The 20,818-nt window shown below is 40.5% G+C and overlaps 1 protein-coding gene across 2 annotated transcripts; it reads right to left on the bottom strand.

Moving 5' to 3' along the window:
* Positions 1-241: 241 nt before the first annotated feature.
* On the bottom strand, positions 242-20,792 carry CHCT1 (CHD1 helical C-terminal domain containing 1). Of its 2 annotated transcripts, none has more exons than XM_072637750.1 (6): positions 20,671-20,792; positions 14,107-14,208; positions 13,570-13,745; positions 12,498-12,597; positions 11,642-11,840; positions 242-570 (listed from the first exon to the last, which is right to left on the bottom strand). In XM_072637750.1, exons 1-6 carry the CDS (start codon positions 20,719-20,721, stop codon positions 485-487), a joined length of 714 nt encoding a protein of 237 aa, XP_072493851.1. In that variant the 5' UTR covers positions 20,722-20,792; the 3' UTR covers positions 242-484. The 2 variants fall into 2 exon arrangements, with proteins under 2 accessions (XP_072493851.1, XP_072493852.1); XM_072637751.1 differs by having other exon boundaries at positions 477-570; positions 13,565-13,745; positions 20,671-20,777.
* Positions 20,793-20,818: the final 26 nt, after the last annotated feature.

The raw sequence follows: 20,818 nt of genomic DNA on the forward strand, positions 1-20,818 counted from the left end.
AACTTAAGCACTAGTAGACTGGGAAGAGTACTGAAGGACCTTTCTACATTCAACACTTGCATAACTTCTTTTCCCTTTCTAAGCTAAATTTATTTTCTTTTAATTTCATTTGATGTAGATGAGAACATTAGGGTGTGGTTTTCCTTGTTGAGAAATGCTACTTTCCCCTCCTCTGTCCCTAACCAACTCATTTCTTTTCTTCCCAGTCTCCTGTGGCTAAACAGATTGGTCAAACTAAAGATGAATTTTAGTATGTTTATTTCCCTCCCTATCTACTAATTGCCACCCCCAATGATCTTTAAATAAAGATAATTTTGTTTTCTCTCCCTCCCCCATATCTCTCCCTATACCCTCTTCTCCCCAAAATCAAAAGCCTTGATATAGAGAGGAAGATTCTGGGCTAGAAGGGGTTGTAGGTGTTGAAGTAAGCAGAGTGATTTCAGGACAATGGGGAAGCTGGGTTTACTGTCCTGGGTGGGTCCTCCTATGGGTGGCTCTCAGGGGTTCTGAGGGCTTCCTTCATTCTCTTTCTCTTCAGTTTTGGTTTGTGGGGAGGTTTCTTTACAGAGTCTGAAAAAAAAGGAATGAAGATCTTGTGAGCATAGAATCCCATCTCATGGAGCAAGGGGTGTGAGGAATAAAGAAATTGTTGATTATTATAACTTGCTTTTCCCAAAATGATTTACATTTGTTTCTGAGATTTAATTTTTTAAATGAACAAAGATCTATTTATTTTCCCACCCCCTATCAAAGAATAAAAACAAAACAAAACCCTTGTAACAAATATGTGTAGTCAAGCAAAACACAATCCTGCAATGGTCTTGTTCAAAAAATGCATATCAGTCCATTACGTCTTGTCCATTATTGGTTCTCTGAAATCATGATTGGTCACTTTGTTGATCAGACATTAAATCCAAGTGCCTTTCCCTTCTCCTTCAAAGCAACTCTATTTTATAGATGAGGAAACAAGTCAGAAAACTTGAGTGATTAGCTAAGGTCACACATGTAGTTAATGACATAATAAGGACCAGAACTCCAGCCCCCAGACTCCAGATCAGTGCAGTTCCCACCATGTCTCCTAGCAGGTCAACCAATCCCCACATGATCGGCCTGTTTTCTTCATTCTAAGTCACAACTTTGAGAATAACTTTTTCCCCATTTAATACTATTTTATTTTTTCCAATTACATGCAAAGATAATTTTCCACATTCACTTTTACGAGATTTTGAGTTCCAAATTTTTTTCTCCCTCATTCCTCTCCCTAATATGACATGCAATCTGATATAGGTTATGCATGTACAATCATATTAAACATGAAAATAACTTTCAAACCCCATCTTCATGATTTCAATAATAAGAAAATACTGCTACCAAATGGCTATTTCAACCAAATTTAAAGCAGTATGAAGAAATGGAAAGAGCATAAGAAGTTTTATTATGCAGACAGAAACTAAGTGATGAAGGCTATCTTCTCCTGAGTCCTGGTTCTGCTGCTTACTACCTGTTCATGTTCCTTCTACTCCATTTTAACATTTGTATGATGAAAAGACTGGGAAGAACAGACAAAATGGTCAACCTTTCCCCCACAACTACTCCGAAAATATCTTGAAAGCACACTAGAAGAAGTTCTGATTGGGAAATCCAAGAAAAGAAATCACTGGGTCATATTTCCAGCTCGTTAGAATAGAAAGACAAATTTATGGATACTAAGGACTGGGTCTAGCCAGGGATGAAAACATTGAACATTCCAGCACAATGATTGAACAGGGGCCTGACTTCAAGGAAAAAGAACAGGTGTCAACTGATAGTTCTATTGCACACTAACCAGTGCTGGGTCACAGATCCAGTGAGGATGGAGAAGAGTATAACAAATAAGGCTGGTGATCTGGGGCAGGAAGCAGTTGTGAATTAAGTTATGTATGCTGAGTGAGCAACAAGTATAGAAACAAACAATATCTCTGTAATTCTGACCCTGATTGTGCCCTGAAGTAATGCTGGAAGAACTAGCAAACTATGGTAATAAAATCTTACCATAAAAAGTTATAACGGGGGTAGGGGAGCAGAGGCAAGATGGTAGAGTAGAAGCAGGGACCTACCTGAGCACTTCCCCAAACCCCTCAAAATGCCTGTAAAAAATGACAAATTCTAGAGCAACAGAAGCCACAAAATGACAGTGTGAAACATTTCCAGCCCAAGAAAATCTGAAAGGCCAAGAGGAAGGGTCTATTGCAGTAACTCAGAGTGGAGTGCAGCCAAGCGTGGACCACACCAGCACAGATGGGACTGGAGCAGGCCTCAGGGTGTTGATTCACTAGCAGCTGTAGCAGTTTCCAGACTTTTCCACCAATAAATGCCAAAGGCAGCTTCAAAGGTCAGTGGGAAAGTTCTCTCACCTGGGTGAGGGAGGAACATGGTCCAGCTCCAACCCCAATCTGCTGCAGCGGTGGCTACTTATGGAGCTCTTAAACTACAGATGGTGGGGGAATCATGTGTATGATTTGGGTCACAGTCCTGGGGAGCAGTCATGGGGTGAGGAGGAATACTGGCATGGCAGAGCTGGTGGTGACTGTGGAGAGGGAATCCTACTTCCAGCTCCAGGGCAGAAAAGAGTGCTTATGTTTGCTCACAGACCAGAGTGCAGGCCAGGAGAGGAGGAAACACCTCTTCTTTGATCATACCACATTGGAGGAACTGAGAATTTACAGGTGCCTAGAGACATCTCTGAAAACAGCTGCACAAAACCCCTGAAACTTGGGGCAGTACATACTCCACTTGTGTGTTCATCCTTCATTGCCAAAGAAGACCATACCATCAGAGAAATAATGACATGACTTGCATTTGACTTTCTTTAGAGTGGGGGAGGGCTGTGCAGGTCACCAGCCTCACTTCTCCTCCAGAGCCATCTGAATCCAGTGACCAGATATTCATCAGGATGACTGGAGATGACCCAGGATGAGGCAATTGGGGTTAAGTTATTTGTCCAAGATCACACAGCTAGTGAGTGTCAAGTATCTGAGGTGAGATATGAACTCAGGTCCTCCTGACTCCTGCACTGGTGCTCTATCCATTGCACCACCAAATGCCCCTACCACTCCACTTAAAAAAGAGCTCAAAAGCCAAGTAATTGGCTGGGAAAATGCCCCAAAAGGGAGAAAAAATAAGACTTTAGAAGGTTCCTTTCTTAGTGACAAGATATCTTCTTCCATCCTTTCAGATGAGGAAGAACAAAGCATACCATCAGAGGAAGACATCAAAATCAAGGGTTCTACATCCAAAATCTCCAAAAAATATATGAAATGGTCTCAGGCCATGGAAGAGCTCAAAAAAGATTTTGAAAATCAAGTAAGAGAAGAAGAGGAAAAATTGGGAAGAGAAATGAGAATGATGCAAGAAAATCATGAAAACCAAGTCAACAGCTTGCTAAAGGGGATCAAAAAAAAAATGCTGAAGAAAATAACACTTGTAAAAATAGACTAAACTCAAATGGTAAAAGAAGTCGAAAAAACCAATGAGGAGAAGAATGCCTTAAAAAGCAGACTGAGTCAAATGGAAAAGGAGGTCCAAAAACTCACTGAAGAAAATAATTCCTTCACAATTAGAATGGAGTAAATGGAAGCTAATAACTTTATGGGAAATCAAGAAAGTGGAAAACAAATGAAAAGAATGAAAAAAAATTGAAGACAATGTGAAATATCTCATTGGAAAAATAAGTGACTTGTAAAATAGATCAAGGAGAGATAATTTTAAAATTATTGGTCTACCTGAAAACCATGATCAAAAAAAGAGCCTGGATATCAACTTTCAAAAAAATTATCAAGTAAAACTGTCCTGATATTCTAGACCAAGAAGGTAAAAGAAATATTAAAAGAACCCACCAATCACCTCCTGAAAGAGATCCCAAAGGGAAAATTCCTAGGAATATTGTAGCCAAATTCCAGAGTTTCCAGGTCAAGGAGAAAATATTACAATCAGCCAGAAAGAAACAATTCAAGTATTGTGGAAATACAATCAGGATAACATAAGATTTAGCAGCTTCTACACTAAGGGATCAGAGGGCTTGGAATATGATATTCCAGAGGTCAAAGGAGCTAGGATTAAAACCAAGAATCACCTACCCAGAAACCCCCCCCCCCAAAAAAAGGAGAAAAAATGGAATTTCAATGAAATAGAGGACTTCCAAATATTCTTGTTGAAAAGACCAGAGCTGAGTAGAAAATTTGACTCTCAAATACAAGAATCAAGAGAAATATGAAAAGGTAAACAGGAAAGAGAACTGTTTGCATTCCTACTTGGAAAGATGATATTTATAACTTATGAGCTTTTCTCAGTATTAGCATAGTTAGAGGGAATATATATATGTATGTTATATGTATATGTATATATATGCACATGTATGTTTATGTTACATTTGTGTAAGTATATGTATGTGTAATATATGCACATATGTAATATGTATGTATACATAGAGGGCAAAAGATGAGCTGAATATGAAGGAAGGATGCCTAAAAAATAAAATCAATGTTGAAAGGAAAGTAATAGGAGAAAGAGAAAGGAAGAGGTAGAATGTAGTAAATCATCTCATATAAAAGAGGCAAAAAGAGTTTTTACAATGGAGGGGAAGAGGGTGAAGGTGAGAGGGAATAAGTGAACTTTAGTCCCATCATATTTGACTTAAGGAGGAAATAGCCCACATTCAATTGTGTATGGAAATCTATCTCACCCTGTAGGAAGACAGTGGGGAAGAGAGTAAGAGAGGGAGGATAATAGAAGGGAGGGCAGATTGGGGAAAGGAGTGATTGGGGTCCACACTGTCCTGGGGTAGGGGGAGGGGAGAGATGGAGAGAAAATTTGGAATTCAAAATCTTGTGGAAGTGAATGTTGAAAACTGAAAATAAATAATACTAAGACTTTTTAAAAATTATAATGATAATAGGGATGCTCAAGACAGAAACCTAAAAAATAGAATGGATTCAAAACATACAAGCAAAGCCTTAAAAAAAAAGCACAGTCTGAGGGGGGCGGAGCCAAGATGGCAGACTAGAAAGACACATTTACGCAGGGTTTCCCCACACAGCCCACAAAATACTTGTAGAGAGGGACTCTCAACAAATTCTGGAGCAGCAGAAGTGGAGAACAATAGAGTGGAGGAGATTTCCAGCCCAAGGTGACCTGAAAGGCCCATGGAAATGCTGGTTGCGCTGGACGCAGAGCAGAGCCCAGCCCAGCCCTGGCCATGCAGTGCCTTGGTGCAATGAGACTCTGGGAGGGGGACACCTTGGGGGCGAAATCTCTAGTCGCAGCAGTGGGTCCTCAGATCCTTCAACTCACAGGTGCCAAAGGTCAGTAATGGGGGTTCTATCAGCTGGCCAGGAAGGGAGAAGGGCCTTCCTATAGCTCTGGCAGCAGGCAGCAGCCACAGAGCCTGAACAGCAGCCCTCACAGAAGCTCCACTGTTGGAGCTTAAAACCCCTGGGGGCACTGAAGAACTGAATCTTACCTCAGCCCTGGGTGGAGGCTCTGTCTGAGCTGGTCTTTGTCTTACACTGAATGGTGGCCCTGCCCATCCAGCTTATCTGAAAATCAGCCCCCAGTGCTGACTTGGGAACTGGAGGCCAGGTGGCTGTGGAGAGGTACTGCTAGGATTCTGGACATAAAAATCCCTCTCTGAGTCCAGACAAATACACACTTGATTGTGCCACTTGGAGGAACTGAGATCTCACAGATTCCCAGAGTATACCCTACTCTTGACAAAGGACCCAAAAGACAAGTAACTGGTTGGGAAAATACCCAAACAAGGGAAAAAAAATAAAACCATAGAAGGTTACTTTCTTGGTGAACAGATATCTCCTCCCATCCTCTCTGATGAGGAAGAACAATGCTTACCATCAGGGAAAGACATAGAAGTCAAAGCTTCCATATCCCAAACATCCAAAATAAATATTCAATGGGCTCAGGCCATGGAAGAGCTCAAAAAGGATTTTGAAAATCAAGTTAGAGAGGTGGAGGAAAAACTGGGAAGGGAAATGAAAGAGATGCAAGAAAAGTATGAAAAGCAGGTCAACACCTTGCTAAAGGAGACCCAAAAAAATGCTGAAGAAAATAACACCTTTAAAAATAGGCTAACTCAATTGGCAAAAGAGGTTCAAAAAGCCAATGAGAAGAAGAATGCTTTCAAAAGCAGAATTAGCCAAATGGAAAAGGAGGTTCAAAAGCTCACTGAAGAAAATAGTTCTTTCAAAATTAGAATGGAACAGATGGAGGCTAATGACTTTATGAGGAACCAAGAAATCACAAAATACAACCAAAAGAATGAAAAAATGGAAGATAATGTGAAACATCTCAATGGAAAAACAACTGACCTGGAAAATAGATCCAGGAGAGACAATTTAAAAATTATGGGACTACCTGAAAGCCATGATCAAAAAAAGAGCCTAGACATCATCTTTCATGAAAATTATCAAGGAAAACTGCCCTGATATCCTAGAACCAGAGGGCAAAATCAATATTGAAAGAATCCACTGATCACCACCTGAAAAAGATCCAAAAAGAGAAACTCTTAGGAACATTGTGGACAAATTCCAGAGTTCCCTGGTCAAGGAGAAAATATTGCAAGCAGCTAGAAAGAAACAATTCAAATATTGTGGAAATACAATCAGGATAACACAAGATCTAGCAGCTTCTACATTAAGGGATCAAAGGGCGTGGAATATGATATTCAAAGGAACTAGGACTAAAACCAAGAATCACCTACCCAGCAAAACTGAGTATAATACTTCAGGGGAAAAAATGATCTTTCAATGAAATAGAGGATTTTCAAGCATTCTTGATGAAAGGACCAGAGTTGAAAAGAAAATGTGACTTTCAAACACAAGAATGAAGAGAAGCATGAAAAGGTAAACAGCAGAGAAGTCATAAGGGACTTACTAAAGTTGAACTGTTTACATTCCTACATGGAAAGACAATATTTGTAACTCTTGAAACTTTTCAGTATTTGGGTAGTTGGTAAGATTACACACACACACACACACACACACACAGCACAGAGTGAATTGAATAGGATAGGATCATATCTTAAAAAAATGAAATTAAGGGGTGAGAAAGAAATATATTGGGAGGAGAAAGGGAGAAATGGAATGGGACAAATTATCTCTCATAAAAGAGACAAGCAAAAGACTTTTCAGTGGAGGGAAAAAGAGGGGAGGTGAGAGAAAAACATGAAGCTTACTCTCATAACATTCGACTAAAGGAAGGAATAAAATGCACACTCATTTTGGTTTGAAAACCTATCTTACAATACAGGAAAGTGGGGGATAAGGGGACAAGCAGGGTGGGGGGGATGATGGAAGGGAAGGCAGTGGGAAGAGGGAGCAATTTGAAGTCAACACCCTGGGGAGGGACAGCATCAAAAGAGAGAATAGAAGCAATGGGGGGCAGGATAGGATGGAGGGAAATATAGCTAGTCTTACACAACACGACTACTATGGAAGTCATTTACAAAACTACACAGATATGGCTTATATTGAATTGCTTGCCTTCCCAAAGGGAATGGGTGGGGAGGGAGGCATGAAGAAAAGTTGGAAGTCAAAGTTTTAGGAACAACTGTCAAGTATTGTTCTTGCTACTAGGAAATAAGAAATACAAGTAATGGGGTATAGAAAGTTATCTGGCTCTACAGGACAAAAGAGAAGATGGGGACAAGGGAAGGGAGGGATGTTAGAAGGGAGGGCAGATTGGTGATAGGGGCAATTAGAATGCTTGGCATTTTGGGGTGAGGGGAGGGGAGAAATGGGGAGAAAATTTGGAACCCAAAATTTTGTGAAAATGTATGTAAAAAGTTAAATAAATAACAAAAGATAAGAAAAGAAAAGCACAGTTTGAGCACAAGTTCAACTAGGAGTCTGAGAAGAGGTAAAGAGTTGGATTTTTTTAGGCCAAAAATGATTTCATAAATGAAAAAGTCCCATATGTACAAAAATATAACAGCTCTTTTTGTGGTGGCAAAGAATTGGACACTGACTGGGATGCCCATGAATTGAGGAATTACTGAACAATTTATGGTATATAAATATGATATACCATTTTGCAATAAGAAATTATGAAGAATATGGTTTCAGAAAAACCTGGGAAGACTTATGTGACTGATACAAATTGAAGTGAGCAGAACCAGGAATACAGTCTATATAGTAACAGCAATATTGTAAGGAAAAACAGCTGTGAAAGAGTAACTCTGATGAATACAATGATCCACCACCACACTCATAATATAAAAGGACACATAATATAAAATGCTAATGGACTCAGTGCAGATTGAAGCATATTTTTTCCTTTATTTTTCTTCCTATTTTCATTTTGGAACATGGCTAATGCAGAAATATGTTCTGCATGACTATATGTATAATAATAATATCTTTGATTTTCTCTCAAAAAGTGCAGAAGGGGACCAAAAAAGGTAGACAATATGAAACTGAAAATAAATTAAAATTTAAAAAATAGCCGACCTGGTAAACAGATCAAGAAGAGGTCATTCAACACTATTGGAAAGCCATGGCCAAAAAATTGCTTAGACATCATATTTTAAGAAATTGTTAAAAGAAAACTACCTAGATGTCTTAGAAGGCAGAATAACAGAGGGCAGAATAACAATTTAAAACTCCCTTGAATATTATAGCCAAAATTCAGACCTTCTAGGTCAAAGAAAAATCACTGCAAACCGTGAGAAAAAGATTTAATGCGCCAAGGAACTGCAATTAGGATCGCATAAGATTTAGCAATCACCACTATAAAGAAGTGGAGATCTTGGAATACAATGTTTCAGAAGACCAAAGAGTTAGGCTTACAAACAAATGTAACTTTCTCAGCAAAACTGAGTATAATCCTAAAGGGGGAAAATGAACCTTTAAGGAAATAGAGTACTTTCAAGCCTTCCTGATGAAAAGATCACAGTTGCATAGGAACTCTAAAATACAAACAGAAGAATCAAGGGATACATACAAAGGCAAATATGAGTGAATAATCAATCACAAGTAAGTAAACATGGATGACTTTATATTCTAATATAGGCCATGATAGATGTTGCCCCCTACAGCTCTTATTGTTGTCAGGCACTGTAGAGCGAGTCTAAGGAGACAGAGGGCCTAGAGGGTGTTTTGTTTTTTTTTTAATGTCTTAATGTTCTTGGAAGAAAGGAAAGGGAGGGAGGAAAGAAATATGTTATAGGGCAAGAGAGAAAAGATGGGGGAAATTCTCACATAATTTATATGGACAAGTTGAAAACTACAAACAAGGAGGAAGGGGTTGGGAAAGAGCATTGACATTTGTGCCTCACTTTAATCTAAACTAGTCAAAGAAGGGAATACATAAATAGGTGAGTGCAGAAATATATTTTGCTCAACAGGGAAAGAGAAGTGAAAGGGAAAAAAGGAAAGTAAAAATTTAACTTTGGAGGGTAGATCACAAAGAGGAATTAGAAAGACTAAGAACCTGTAATTGGGCTTGGACGTGAGAGAAGAGAGGCAGAGGAGCAAAGACAGATTACGTCAAACCTGGAGCCCTCTTGGTGAAAACATTCTTCTCTTTCCACCCTCTTCTTTACAAAGAGAGAACAGGAAACTGATCAACACAATGACTGACCATAATTTCAGAGGACTCATGACGAAATCTATTGCACATCTCCTGATAGAGAAGTAAAGGGCTCAGTATGCAGAGTGAGACAAAAAAACGCTTTTTGGACATGGCCAATGCAGTGATGAATCAGGAAGACTTGAGTTCAAATGTGACCTCCTACCCTAACTGTGTGACTTTGGGCAAACCACTGAACTTCTGTCTGTCTTGGTTTCCTCATTTGTAAAATAGGAATAATAGTAGCACCTTTTTCTGAGAGTTTTTGTGAAGATAAAAATGAAAGAATATTTGTTAAGCACACAAACCTTAAAGTGATATATAAATGCTCGTTACTATTATTACTAATCATATTTGTTAAAAAGTTTTGTTTTTCTTTCTTTTTCCATGTGGGAGGGACACTAGAGTGAGAAAAGGTTAATTTTTATCAATTAAAAATGAAATAATTTTTTAACTGGGGGTGAATGTGGGGGAATCTTTGAAGCATTTCTCTGATATAGGTCTTATTTCCAAAATACACACAAAAAAATGATTTGGATATATAAAAATAAGAACCATTTTCCAGTTGACAAATGGTCAAAGAATATAAATTGTGTTCAAAGGAAAAAACTAAGCTATCAATAGCCATATGAAAAAGATTGCTCCAAATCACTAATAATTAAAGAAATGAAAATTAAAGCAACTCTGAGCTGCTCAGATTGGCAAAGCTGACCAAGAAAAAGTGACAAATATTAAGGTAACCTGCAGGAAAACAGGCACAATAACTCATTCTGGAAGAGCTGTGAAATGATTCAGCAATTCTGGAATGCAACTTGGGTCTATGCTTCCCAAATTACTAAATTATACGTACCCTTTAATACAGTGATACCACTTCTGATACTATACTCCTGAACAATCGAAGAAAGAGGGAAGTACCTATATTGACAGTGATTCATGTTAACCTGGGTCAAATTATTTCATTTCTCAGGATGTGAGACTCTGTAAAATAGGGGATTGGGCTAGCTCTCTAAGAGCTCCTCTCCCTACTTAAATATCCATAATACTTTATCTTTCTCTCTTTTATTTTTTTAGCACCCAGGATGGTGGTCTGCACACAGTAGATGTTCAATATGTTCATATTGCTCTGATTCCTGTTCTCTCTTCAACCCCTACATTCCTGTTTGGCTCAAATTTGTGCTCACAGCAGTGCCACCCTGTGGGCTGAGACCAAGTGTGGGAGTGGAAAAGGCTCATGTCAGCAGATCCAGTGGAATTTGGGATGAAAAAGGTTTTTCTTGAGGCCCTGAGTTGTAAGCTCTTCAGAACAATGTGCTCTTTCTCAAGTTCCCTAGGTATTCCCTAGCCCTTATCAACTCTTGTGAGAAAAGAAGATAAAGTTTTAAATTTATATCGGGACAACCTGGGTCTGAGTCTTGACTTCAACACTTCTGTGACCCTGGGGCAAGTCACTTAATCTCCTTGAGCCTCAGTTTCCTCATCTGCAAAATAGGGATAATAGAGTGCCAACCTCCAAGAACTCTTATCAGTATCAAAGGAAACAATATACGTAAAGCTCCTAACAAACGTTAAAATGCTATAAAATGTCAGTTACTGTCATTATTATCACAATGTTAGGGCCTCACACAGTCCTAGGCAGAGCAGAAGGGTTGGTATTTTGCCCCTCACTTCCACCTCTTAGGACTGGTCCCTTTATTAGAGTAATCCTAATTTTTTAATCCTACAGCTTCATTATTCCCCTTTGGAAGGGATCTTGGCAGTCATTTAGGGCAACCTCCCACCCTTTTCAGGAGTCTTCTCTACAACATCCAGAGTTCATTTGAACACCCAGGGAGCCTGAACTCTTGACCATCATTGGTTTTGCACTGCAGCTAAACCCTCATTTCTTGCTTCTTTTTTGCCTCTGGGGGAGAAACATGTTTGATATTGCTCTCCAGCTACCTGGATATACTGCCCTGATCTTGAGTAGCTAGTACTGGGGTCAATTCTCCCAGGGATTTCCCTCCTGGAACCATATTGGCATTACCTCTCTTGACCTGGCCCCCATGTTTCTGCTCCCCAGAAAGGGAGGCTTCTGGGGCATAGCCCTGCATCCTGTGGAGCTTTTCTTTTGTACAGCTGGAGTCCCGGTGGAGGCCCCAGGCATTATAGAGCTTGGGCAGGCTGTTACTTTGCTCAGTAGGGGAGGTGACTCTCTCTGTGGTATCCAAGGGCCGGAATGCCACCTGTAAGCATACAGGTATAAACATGAGCCAGGGAGCTCATGCATCAGGGAAGGGAAAAGGGAACACCAAATTCTTAGTCTCTCTCACTCCACCCTCCAAACATAGACAAAGTTGGGGAAAGTGACCTGCAGCTGGCATTAGAATCCTTGGGTCAGAAACTGCTGCCTTCCTCTCTGAAAAACAAAACTAGGACTCCAGTTCTCAACATGCCTTCAAGCGGAATCCTCTCTCCCCACTTTACTCTTGGCCTCTCAAAAAATCTGGCTGAAGGCAATAAAATAAAATAAAGGTGAATAACTTAGTGAACTCTGGACTCTAGACTGAGTCCTTTCCACCTTTGGTTTCTACCTCACTGCTTTGTTTGGGGAGCTGGAGATGGGAAGCAGCTGGCTTTCCCAGCCAGTCCTGTGACTGGTACTCATTTGGACAGGGAAAGTCCCATTACTCAGCCCACAGTGACCTTGTTCCCTATTCCCTGGATGTTCCAAGGGAGAAGAAACAAAACAAGGTGTCCTGAACATCTCTCACACTCCTGCCAGGGATCTCTAGTTTCTTCTATGATCCAAGTTAAATCAATGAGAACACTACCCATGTCTCCCAGAGGAACCTGTGGGATGAAGGAAGCAGGATGGGGGATGGGAAGGAGACCTTCTTTACCAGGAATTTGGCATTCTGGTCACTCTTGCTGTACTTATACAGTCGGCGCAATAGTTTGGCATCCAGCTCTGAGAAGAGGGAGATGAAACGCCACAGCATCCTGGGGAGAAGAGACAGGAAGACACCTGAGCATTGATAAAAGCTGGGCCAAAGGGGAAGCTATCTCCCTCAATGGGGAGTCAAAATGCCCTGGCTTTGATTGCCTTATCCCAGATCACACAAATAAGGCTGAATTATTTGGGAGGTGTTGGAAAATGGGTAGAAAGTGGGGGAAGTGTCAATTTAAGGATACCTTAGTTTGCTGAGCAAGTCAAGAGCTTCCCCCTTCTTTCTTTGAATAACTTAATAAGATGTTACCCTTTAAGGTGCTAGATTTTAAATTCCTTGAAGGAAGAGTCTGTCTTTTTATATGAATTATATCTTCAATGCTTAGCACATTGCATGGCATGTAACAGACACAATGTTTATTGACTGGTGTCATCTTTGTACAATGGAGTTCTGAGTTCAGGAGAACATGTAGCCCTCTTGGTGCTCAAGAGATGTTAAGATACCAGGCATGATCATGTTGGGAGCAGTGCTGCCTTAAATACATACCTCTCACATTCCTCTTACCATTTCCCCCAGTCCTTGACATCCTCAAGGCTCCCCATTGACCCCATTTCTCCCAAAGAGTAAAGGTTATTGAACATTTTTTTCACTTCAACCCCCACTCATGGGTCCCTCCTACCTGAAGCTCTTTGGACTTCCTCAACTGCTAGTGCCTTTTCTCCCCAAAATACCTTAGATTCATTAGTACATATATATTTATTTATATATGTATATGTTGTCACCCTATTAGAAGGTATGCTCCTTGAGATCTGGGACTGTTGTACTTTTGTACTTAACAGAGTTCCTGGCACAGCTTGTTGGCTGATTGGTTGATTGATTAAATGGGGTAGGGGTGGCCCAGAGACCTACTTGACAAAAATAGTGTCTCAATCTTTCTTTTCCTCTCTCCCTCCTTTCAGTCTCACAATGATCCTATGACGGAGGGAACTCAGTAGTGGGACGTTTGGGGAGGGACGTGCCATACTTCCTCCAATGCTTGATTTCCCAAGCTCGGCAATAATGCTGCAGGAAGGTATTGATGTGGTCTCCTAGAACCATCAGGCTCCTCTTCATGTACTTAAGTTTCTTCTTTTGGGGTAGGTCCCGGGGCAAGTGCAACTTTCGAAGAAACTTCTTTAGAGGTCTCAAGTATTCTTTACACTAAAAGGAGACAACAGACACGGTTAGAAAAAGTCAGGGGCTTATTTTCACTCTGGTCATGGGGCAGCCAGAACAAAGCAGAAGATTCCATACAATTAAAGGGAATCTATTGCTTAGTCCAGGGGCCAGTCTTCTCCCTGCTCCTTCCCTCCCCCAGTTCCCAGCTCTCTATCTAAGAGATAAAATGGATCTTTGACCCCAGTGCCTGAAGGCAGGGGAAATGATGACTGATGTCTGACTGTCTACCCTCACATCTCCAAGGGTCTTTGGCTTGGTGGAAGTACCCTGTAGATATGAGATCTACCCACACTTTCAAAAGGGTCAAAGAAATGAGACAAAACTAGACAAATTCCTCACTCACAATTTTGAAGGTGTCCTGTCCCAGACCCTCTGCATGGCGGATGAGTGAGTCTCCAGCTGGGATGGTGCTGGAGTTTCTCTCTAGACAGGGTGCCTCTGTCACCTGTAAGACACAGGCCAGGCCTGGGGTGGAGGGACTAGTCTCTGTTTCTATCTAGAGGGGTGGGGTGGATCAGGGTTTCAGCTGAAGCCAACCTGGCCGTCTGGACTGGGCCACTATGTCCCAAAGCTCCAACATGACACTTTCATTTCCTCCCCAACTCTTTCAAACCAATATTAACAGAGAGTAAACCATATTAAATGCCCTCCTGACTCCAATCCCAAACAATGAACCAACTTTAAAAATAGGGACACTAGGACATGGGCATCCAATAAGCAATTGATTCAGGCAAATGTATCCTGCCCAACTCCAGCTGAAGCCTGCTTAAGATTTTTCAGCAAAAACATTTAACTTATTAGCTAGCATACATGAGTTATCAAGGCTAGTAGGACCCCAGCAGTTGTTTACAAGGGCTGCTGGGGAACTGAATGCAAACAAATATAATAGTAGCTGGATTTGTAATTTTACCTGAAGCCAAGTGTAAATAATTAAATCCATGTGGCATTGAAAGTCAGTCACCAAGCATTTATTAAACACCTACTATATGCCAGACATTGTGCTAAGCACTGGGGATGTTGAGGTTTGGGATGCTGGGGACCCCAAAATACTGACACGCTGGGTCCTGCTGAATGAATTTGATTCAAGCCTTCTTTCAGCCAAAGTAAAACAAAGTTTATTGAAGATTTGCCATATTGGGTTGACTCTTAAGGAGCCTAAGCACGTGCGATGTTTGTATTAACAAGTGGGCCAGATACAATCTGAGCTAGATGGAGTCTGAGCTAGATTGAAACTGAGCAACTTCATGGAGGCAAGGGATCTGGGGGTGGTCTAGTAGTCTGAGGGTTTCAGGGATGGTCTTAATGGGAGTGGTCAGTAGCCTGGGGTGTCTACAGGACTTGATGGGAATGACCAGTACCCTGGGGTGAATAAAGATCAAATCTAGGGAGAATCTTGATGGAACCAGCCAGTAGCTTGGAGAATGGGATTTTGATAGGATCAAGGGTGGGAAGTATAACAGAGATTTGGGCATAGTGATAGTGAAAAGCTTATGGGCCTCAAGACACTGCCAGATCAAGTGGGAAGATTTAAGGAGAGTTCAAAGAGGTTCCCAGAGTCTGTATCCCATCAAGGATACAAAGAAAAGCAGCAGCACCTGCTATCAGTACCTGCTCACTTTCTAAAAGGCAAGACAACATAAAGCAACTATGTCAAACAAGATATATACAGGATAAATTAGAAATAAACCCAAAGAGAAGGCACTAACATTAAGGGAGAAAGGTTTCTTTAAGGTAAGATTTTAGCTGAAACTTGAAGGGAACCAGGGAAGCCAGAAGATGGTAGACCAAAAGGGAAATGATTACAGGCATGGGGGACAGCTAGTGAAAATGCCTAGAGTTGGAAAGGGTGTCTTGTGCAAGAGACAGCAAGGAAGTCAGTGTCACTGCATCACAGAGTACATGAAGAAGAGCAAGATGTAATAAGATTGGTAAAGATTGGAAAGGGGCAGGATATGAAAGACTTTAAAAGTCAGACAGAGGATTTTATATTTGATCTGAGAAATAATAGTCACTGGAGTTTATTGAGCAGGAAGGTGATGGTCAGCCATGTATTTTAGGAAAATCCATTTGATCCAGCTGAGTAGAGGATGGACTGGAGAGCACAGGGAAACTAACCAGAAAACTATTGAAAGTCCAGGTATAAAGTGATGAGAGCCTGCATCACAACAGTGGCAGAGAAGAGGGCATATACCACAAAGGTAGAATTGACAAGATGACAATGACAAGGAAAGACTTGGATATGAAGGGAGAGTGACAGCAAGGAGTAGAGGATGACACCTCAGTTGCTTAAGCCAAGGTGACTGGGAGAATAGTAGTGCCCTCTGCAGTAAAAGGGAAATTCAGAGGAGGGAAAGGTTCTTTGGGGGGAGGAAAATAATAAGTTCAGTTTTTGATGTGTTGAATTTAAGATATTTATTAAGATGTTTATGAATTTAAGATATCCCACCTATTGGGGCATTTGACAAAAACTGTTGGGAAAACAAGTTTCACAGAAACAAGGAATAGGACATCTCATACCATATACTAAAGCAAACTCCAAATGGGTAAGTGATTTAGATGTAAAGGGTAACATCATAAACAAATCAGAAGAATGTGGAAAAAAAATTATTAAATTTATGTATATGGGAAAATTTAATGACAAAATAAAATATTATTATTATTATTATCTGCTCACAGAAGGTAAAGTGGGCAATTTCTGATTACACAAAACCTAAAAATTCTTTCACAAACTAAACCAATGTAGGCAAAATTAAAAGAGAAGCAGGAAATTATGAAAAAAATTCTGTAGCATTTTTTAAAATGCAAGTTTCATTTTGAAAACATATAGGGAACTGATTCAAATTGTTAAGAATAAGAACTGTTCCCCAATTGACAAATGATCAAAGGATATGAATAGTAATTTTCCAAAGAAGAAATCTAAACTATCAATAACCATGTAAAAAATGTTCTAAATCACTAATAATTAGAAGAGTCCAAATTAAAACAATTCTGAAGTACCATTTCATACTTATCACATTGACAAAGCTGAAAAAAAGGAAAATGTTAAATGCTAGAGGGACTGTGGTAAAATAGACCCATTAATACATTGTTAGTGGAGCTCTGATCTGTTTCAGCCATTCTGGAAATCAATTGGGAAGTATACCCAAAAAACTATTAAGTTGTGCATACCCTTTGATCCAGCAATACCACTACTAAGTTTATTCACAAAACTCCCCCCAAGAGATCATAGGAAAAGGACTTGTATATGCACAAATATTTATAGAAATTCTTTTCATGGTGGCCAAGAAGGCCATCATGGGCAGAAGGGATGCCCAGGAATTGTAGAATGGCTCAACAAGTTATGGTATATGAATATGATAAAACACTATTGTATTATAAGAAATTATGAAGGGGATCATTTCAGAGAAACCCAGGAAGACTCATATGAATTGATGCAAAATGAAGTGAGCAGCAACAGAAAAGTTCATGTAATAACAATATTGCAAAGATAAGCAACTTTAAAAGACTTAGGAACTCCAGCAATTCCAGAGGACTCATGATGAGACATGGTACTTATCACAGAGGTGCTGGACTCAGAATGCAGATTGAAACATATTTTTTTGGATATGCCTAATGGTAAAATTTGTTTTGTTTAACTACATATTTTTTAACAGGTTTTGTTTTTCATACTTTCTCAACAAGTGAGTGAGGGGGAGATGGAAGGGAGAGAATTCATAACTGAAAGTAAAATTTAATTTGAAAAAAGATATCTATGAGATATCCTGTTCAAAATGTCCCATAGACAATTGGAGATTCAAATCTGGAGGCTGGGGAAAGGTTAGGGCTAGGTGTTAAGTAAATCTGAGAATCATCTGCATAGAGATGATAAAACTGGAACTGATGGAACTGGTGGAAAAAAAGGAACTGATGAAACCACTAAGTGGAAGCATATAGAAGAAGAAAAGGTCTAAAACTAGAGCCCTAGAGGACACTCTAGGTATGATCTGGACAAAGATCTATCAAAAGAGACTTGAGGAGCAGTTAAAATGGTGGGAGGAGAAAACTCAGGACAGAGCAGTGTCATGAAAATCTAGTGAGAACAGAGTATCAAGGAGAAGAGGGTGATGGACAGTATCAAAGACTGCAGAGAGCTTAAGGAGGATGAGGACTGAGAAAAGGCTGTTAGATATAGCAATTAAGAGATTATTTGGAGAGAGAAGTTCCAGTTGAATGACGAGGTTGAAAAAGAAGTGATAAGAGAATGAGAGGAAAGAAAGTGGAGGCAGGTTTATTAGATGGCCTTCTCAAAGAATTTAGCTACAAAAGGGTGAAGAGATAGAGGACAATAACTAATGTGGATGAACAGTGGATCAAGTGAGTTTTGAGGTTTTCTAAGGTTGGAGGAGACACAGGCACATTTGTAGGGAAATAGCCAGTAGACAGAAAAAAATATTGAAGTAGAAAGTGGGGATTATAAAGGGGGAAATCTATAGAAGATAGGGGGGACAGGATCCTGTGTATGTAAAAGAGTTTGCCTCGGCAAAGAGAATGCCCACGTCTTCGTGTGACATTGAGGTGAAGCAGAAGAAGGCATTCAGGTGATGTAAGATGAGAAAGAAGGGAAAAAAGGGAGCTCTCAGGAAATGACCTCAGTTTTTTCAATGAAATATGAGACAAGGTTCTCAGCTGAGAGTACAGAGGAAAGGGGAGCAATGGGAAGTTTGAGAAAGGATGAAGAGGTTTGGAAAAGCCTCTGTGGTGAGAGGGATAATGAGTCCATTAGGGAGGTGTAAAAGAATCTCTTTGCCACAGTGGGGCCCCAGTTGAGATAATGTAACAAAATCGAGTTAGATAGCTTCATTCAATAGCACATGAGTAGCAACAGAGGCTGTGCATAGTGGGAATGGTCCTGGGACTGGAAAGAAGAGGACAGTGTAGAAACTGAACTGGTTCACCCATAGGTGAAGATAAAGAAGGGAAGAGAAGGTAGTCAACGCAGGGTTGACAGCTAGGAAAGAACTCAATAGATGAGGGATTTGGGGTTGCAAAGCAGAGGGATAGTTGGAATGACAACAGATTGTGATCAGATAAGGGAATTTCAGAATTCATCAACCTGGAAGTGACAGGTTTTGAAGTTTTCCTTAGTGGAATACTAATAGTGTTTCCCCTCTATCCATTGCTCACAAAGTTTTTTGGTCTGAAATACCTTCTCTCCACTGTTCAAGGCCCAGTGAAAGTTCTGCTTCCCCCAAGTCTTCTGCAACAGCCCCACAGTCCACAAGGAGCTCTCCTTCTTCTGTAGTCATATTCCTCCCCTGAATGCTCAACATTTAATCAGCCATGGTTTAGACTTGGAGCCAGGAAGACCCAGGCTCAGATCTTCCCCTTGGTCAGATTACTAGCTATGTAACCAAGGGTAAGTGCTCCAAAAGTGGCAGTTATTATTCAATTCAACAAATGCTTCTTGAATGCCTACTGCATGCAAGGTACTATGGCATTAAAGAATCTGTGCTGCTATCTTGCCTTCCTACATATCTGGTCTCCCTCTCTAGACTACAGTCTAGATTATGACTCTGAGAACAGGGATTCTGTCTCATACCTCTTCATCTCTCTAGCCTCTAGACTAATGCCTTGGGACAGCTAGGTGGTGCCATGGATAGAGCACCAGTGCAGGAGTAAGGAGGATCTGAGTTCAAATCTCACCTCAGACATTTGACATTCACTAGCTGTGTGACCTTGGGCAAGTCACTTAACCCCAATTGCCTCATCCTGGGTCATCTCTAATCATCCTGACGAATATCTGGTCACTGGATTCAGAGAAGTGAGGCTGGTGACCTGCCCAGCCCTCCCTCACTCAAAACAAAATCAAGTACAAGTCATGTCATTACTTCTCTGATGGCATAGTCGTCTTTGGCAACGAAGGACGAACACACACACAGCCTAATGCCTTGCATATTTTTAAAACCAGACTTCTGACTTAATTGACTTAGGAAAGTCCCTCTATTAAAGCTGTCCAGAGCCCTGAGACATTAAGCGACCTGCCCAGGATCACACAGTTAGCATAAATCAGAGGCTAGTCCAGAACCCAGGTCTTCTTGCCTCCCAGTCTGGTTCTCTCTCCTCTACTCTTATGCTGTGCCTCACCCTGCCTTGCCTCTAGGCAAGGCAAAATAAAGTAGAAGGTACTACTGAATGACAGAAATATTGGATAATGAATGTATCAACAAATGAATTAAAAGCTATACATTAAGTGTCTTTCCCAGTAGATCCATTCAGCTTTCAGAGAAAAGGACTCCTGAAAATCAAGGGGCAAGAGGCTGTTTTAGGGACACTTAATTGAGGGATACATTAATTGATTCATTTATACAAATTCGAGTTAGGTATAAACAGCTTTTCAGGATAATACATGAAGATAACAACAACAACTTACAGTTACATAGATCTTTAAGCAAAATATTTTGTACATATTATCTCATTTGATTGTCACAACAATCCCAAGAGGTAGGTGCTATAATTATCCTCATTTTACTGATGAGGACTCTGAGTCTGGAAGAGTCTGAAGGGGGATTTAAACCCAGAGCTTCCTGATTCTAGGTCCAGTAATCCATTAAACCACACTGCTTCACAAAGATGATGTAAATGCCCTTATAAATAAGCTAATGAACTTTTGGATCATCTATTCCCTCCAACAGCATCTACTCCAGACACCAGGAAGCAAAAGACACCCTGGCTAACTGTCAAATCAAACAGCAAGGTGGAACCTCTAATCCAAAGCAAGGTTATCATTTTCTAGGTCTCTAATCACTTCCTTTCCCTTCCTATCTTTTTCCTTGAATCTTCTGTTAGCTCCTTGCTTTTTTTTTTCAATGTTCCCTCCCTCACTATCTTCTCCTTTATTGTCATTTGTCACCCAAATTCCCCGCTTCACCTTCTCTTGCGCCTTGTCCCCTTCTCCCCCTAGCCCGTCCGAGGCCTCCATCTTAGCAGCTCGGCTGGTGGGCTCCTGAAAGGAGACACACACCTCCACCCCACCCCCGACTTCCAATCCTCCTCTATGACCTGAGCCCCTCCTGGAG

The sequence above is a fragment of the Notamacropus eugenii genome, chromosome 2 (assembly GCF_028372415.1).
Source record: "Notamacropus eugenii isolate mMacEug1 chromosome 2, mMacEug1.pri_v2, whole genome shotgun sequence".
NCBI lineage: Eukaryota > Metazoa > Chordata > Mammalia > Diprotodontia > Macropodidae > Notamacropus > Notamacropus eugenii.

Excerpts from the sequence above, each read along its gene's own strand:
- CHCT1 (XM_072637750.1), bottom strand. The coding sequence starts at position 20,721 with ATGGAGGCCTCGGACGGGCTAGGGGGAGAAGGGGACAAGGCGCAAGAG. Across the intron at positions 11,841-12,497 it reads ACCAGAATGCCAAATTCCTG|GTGGCATTCCGGCCCTTGGA; the intron begins GTAAAGAAGGTC and ends GTATGCTTACAG. Across the intron at positions 571-11,641 it reads TGGGGGCCAGGTCAAGAGAG|ACTCTGTAAAGAAACCTCCC; the intron begins GTAATGCCAATA and ends CTTTTTTTTCAG.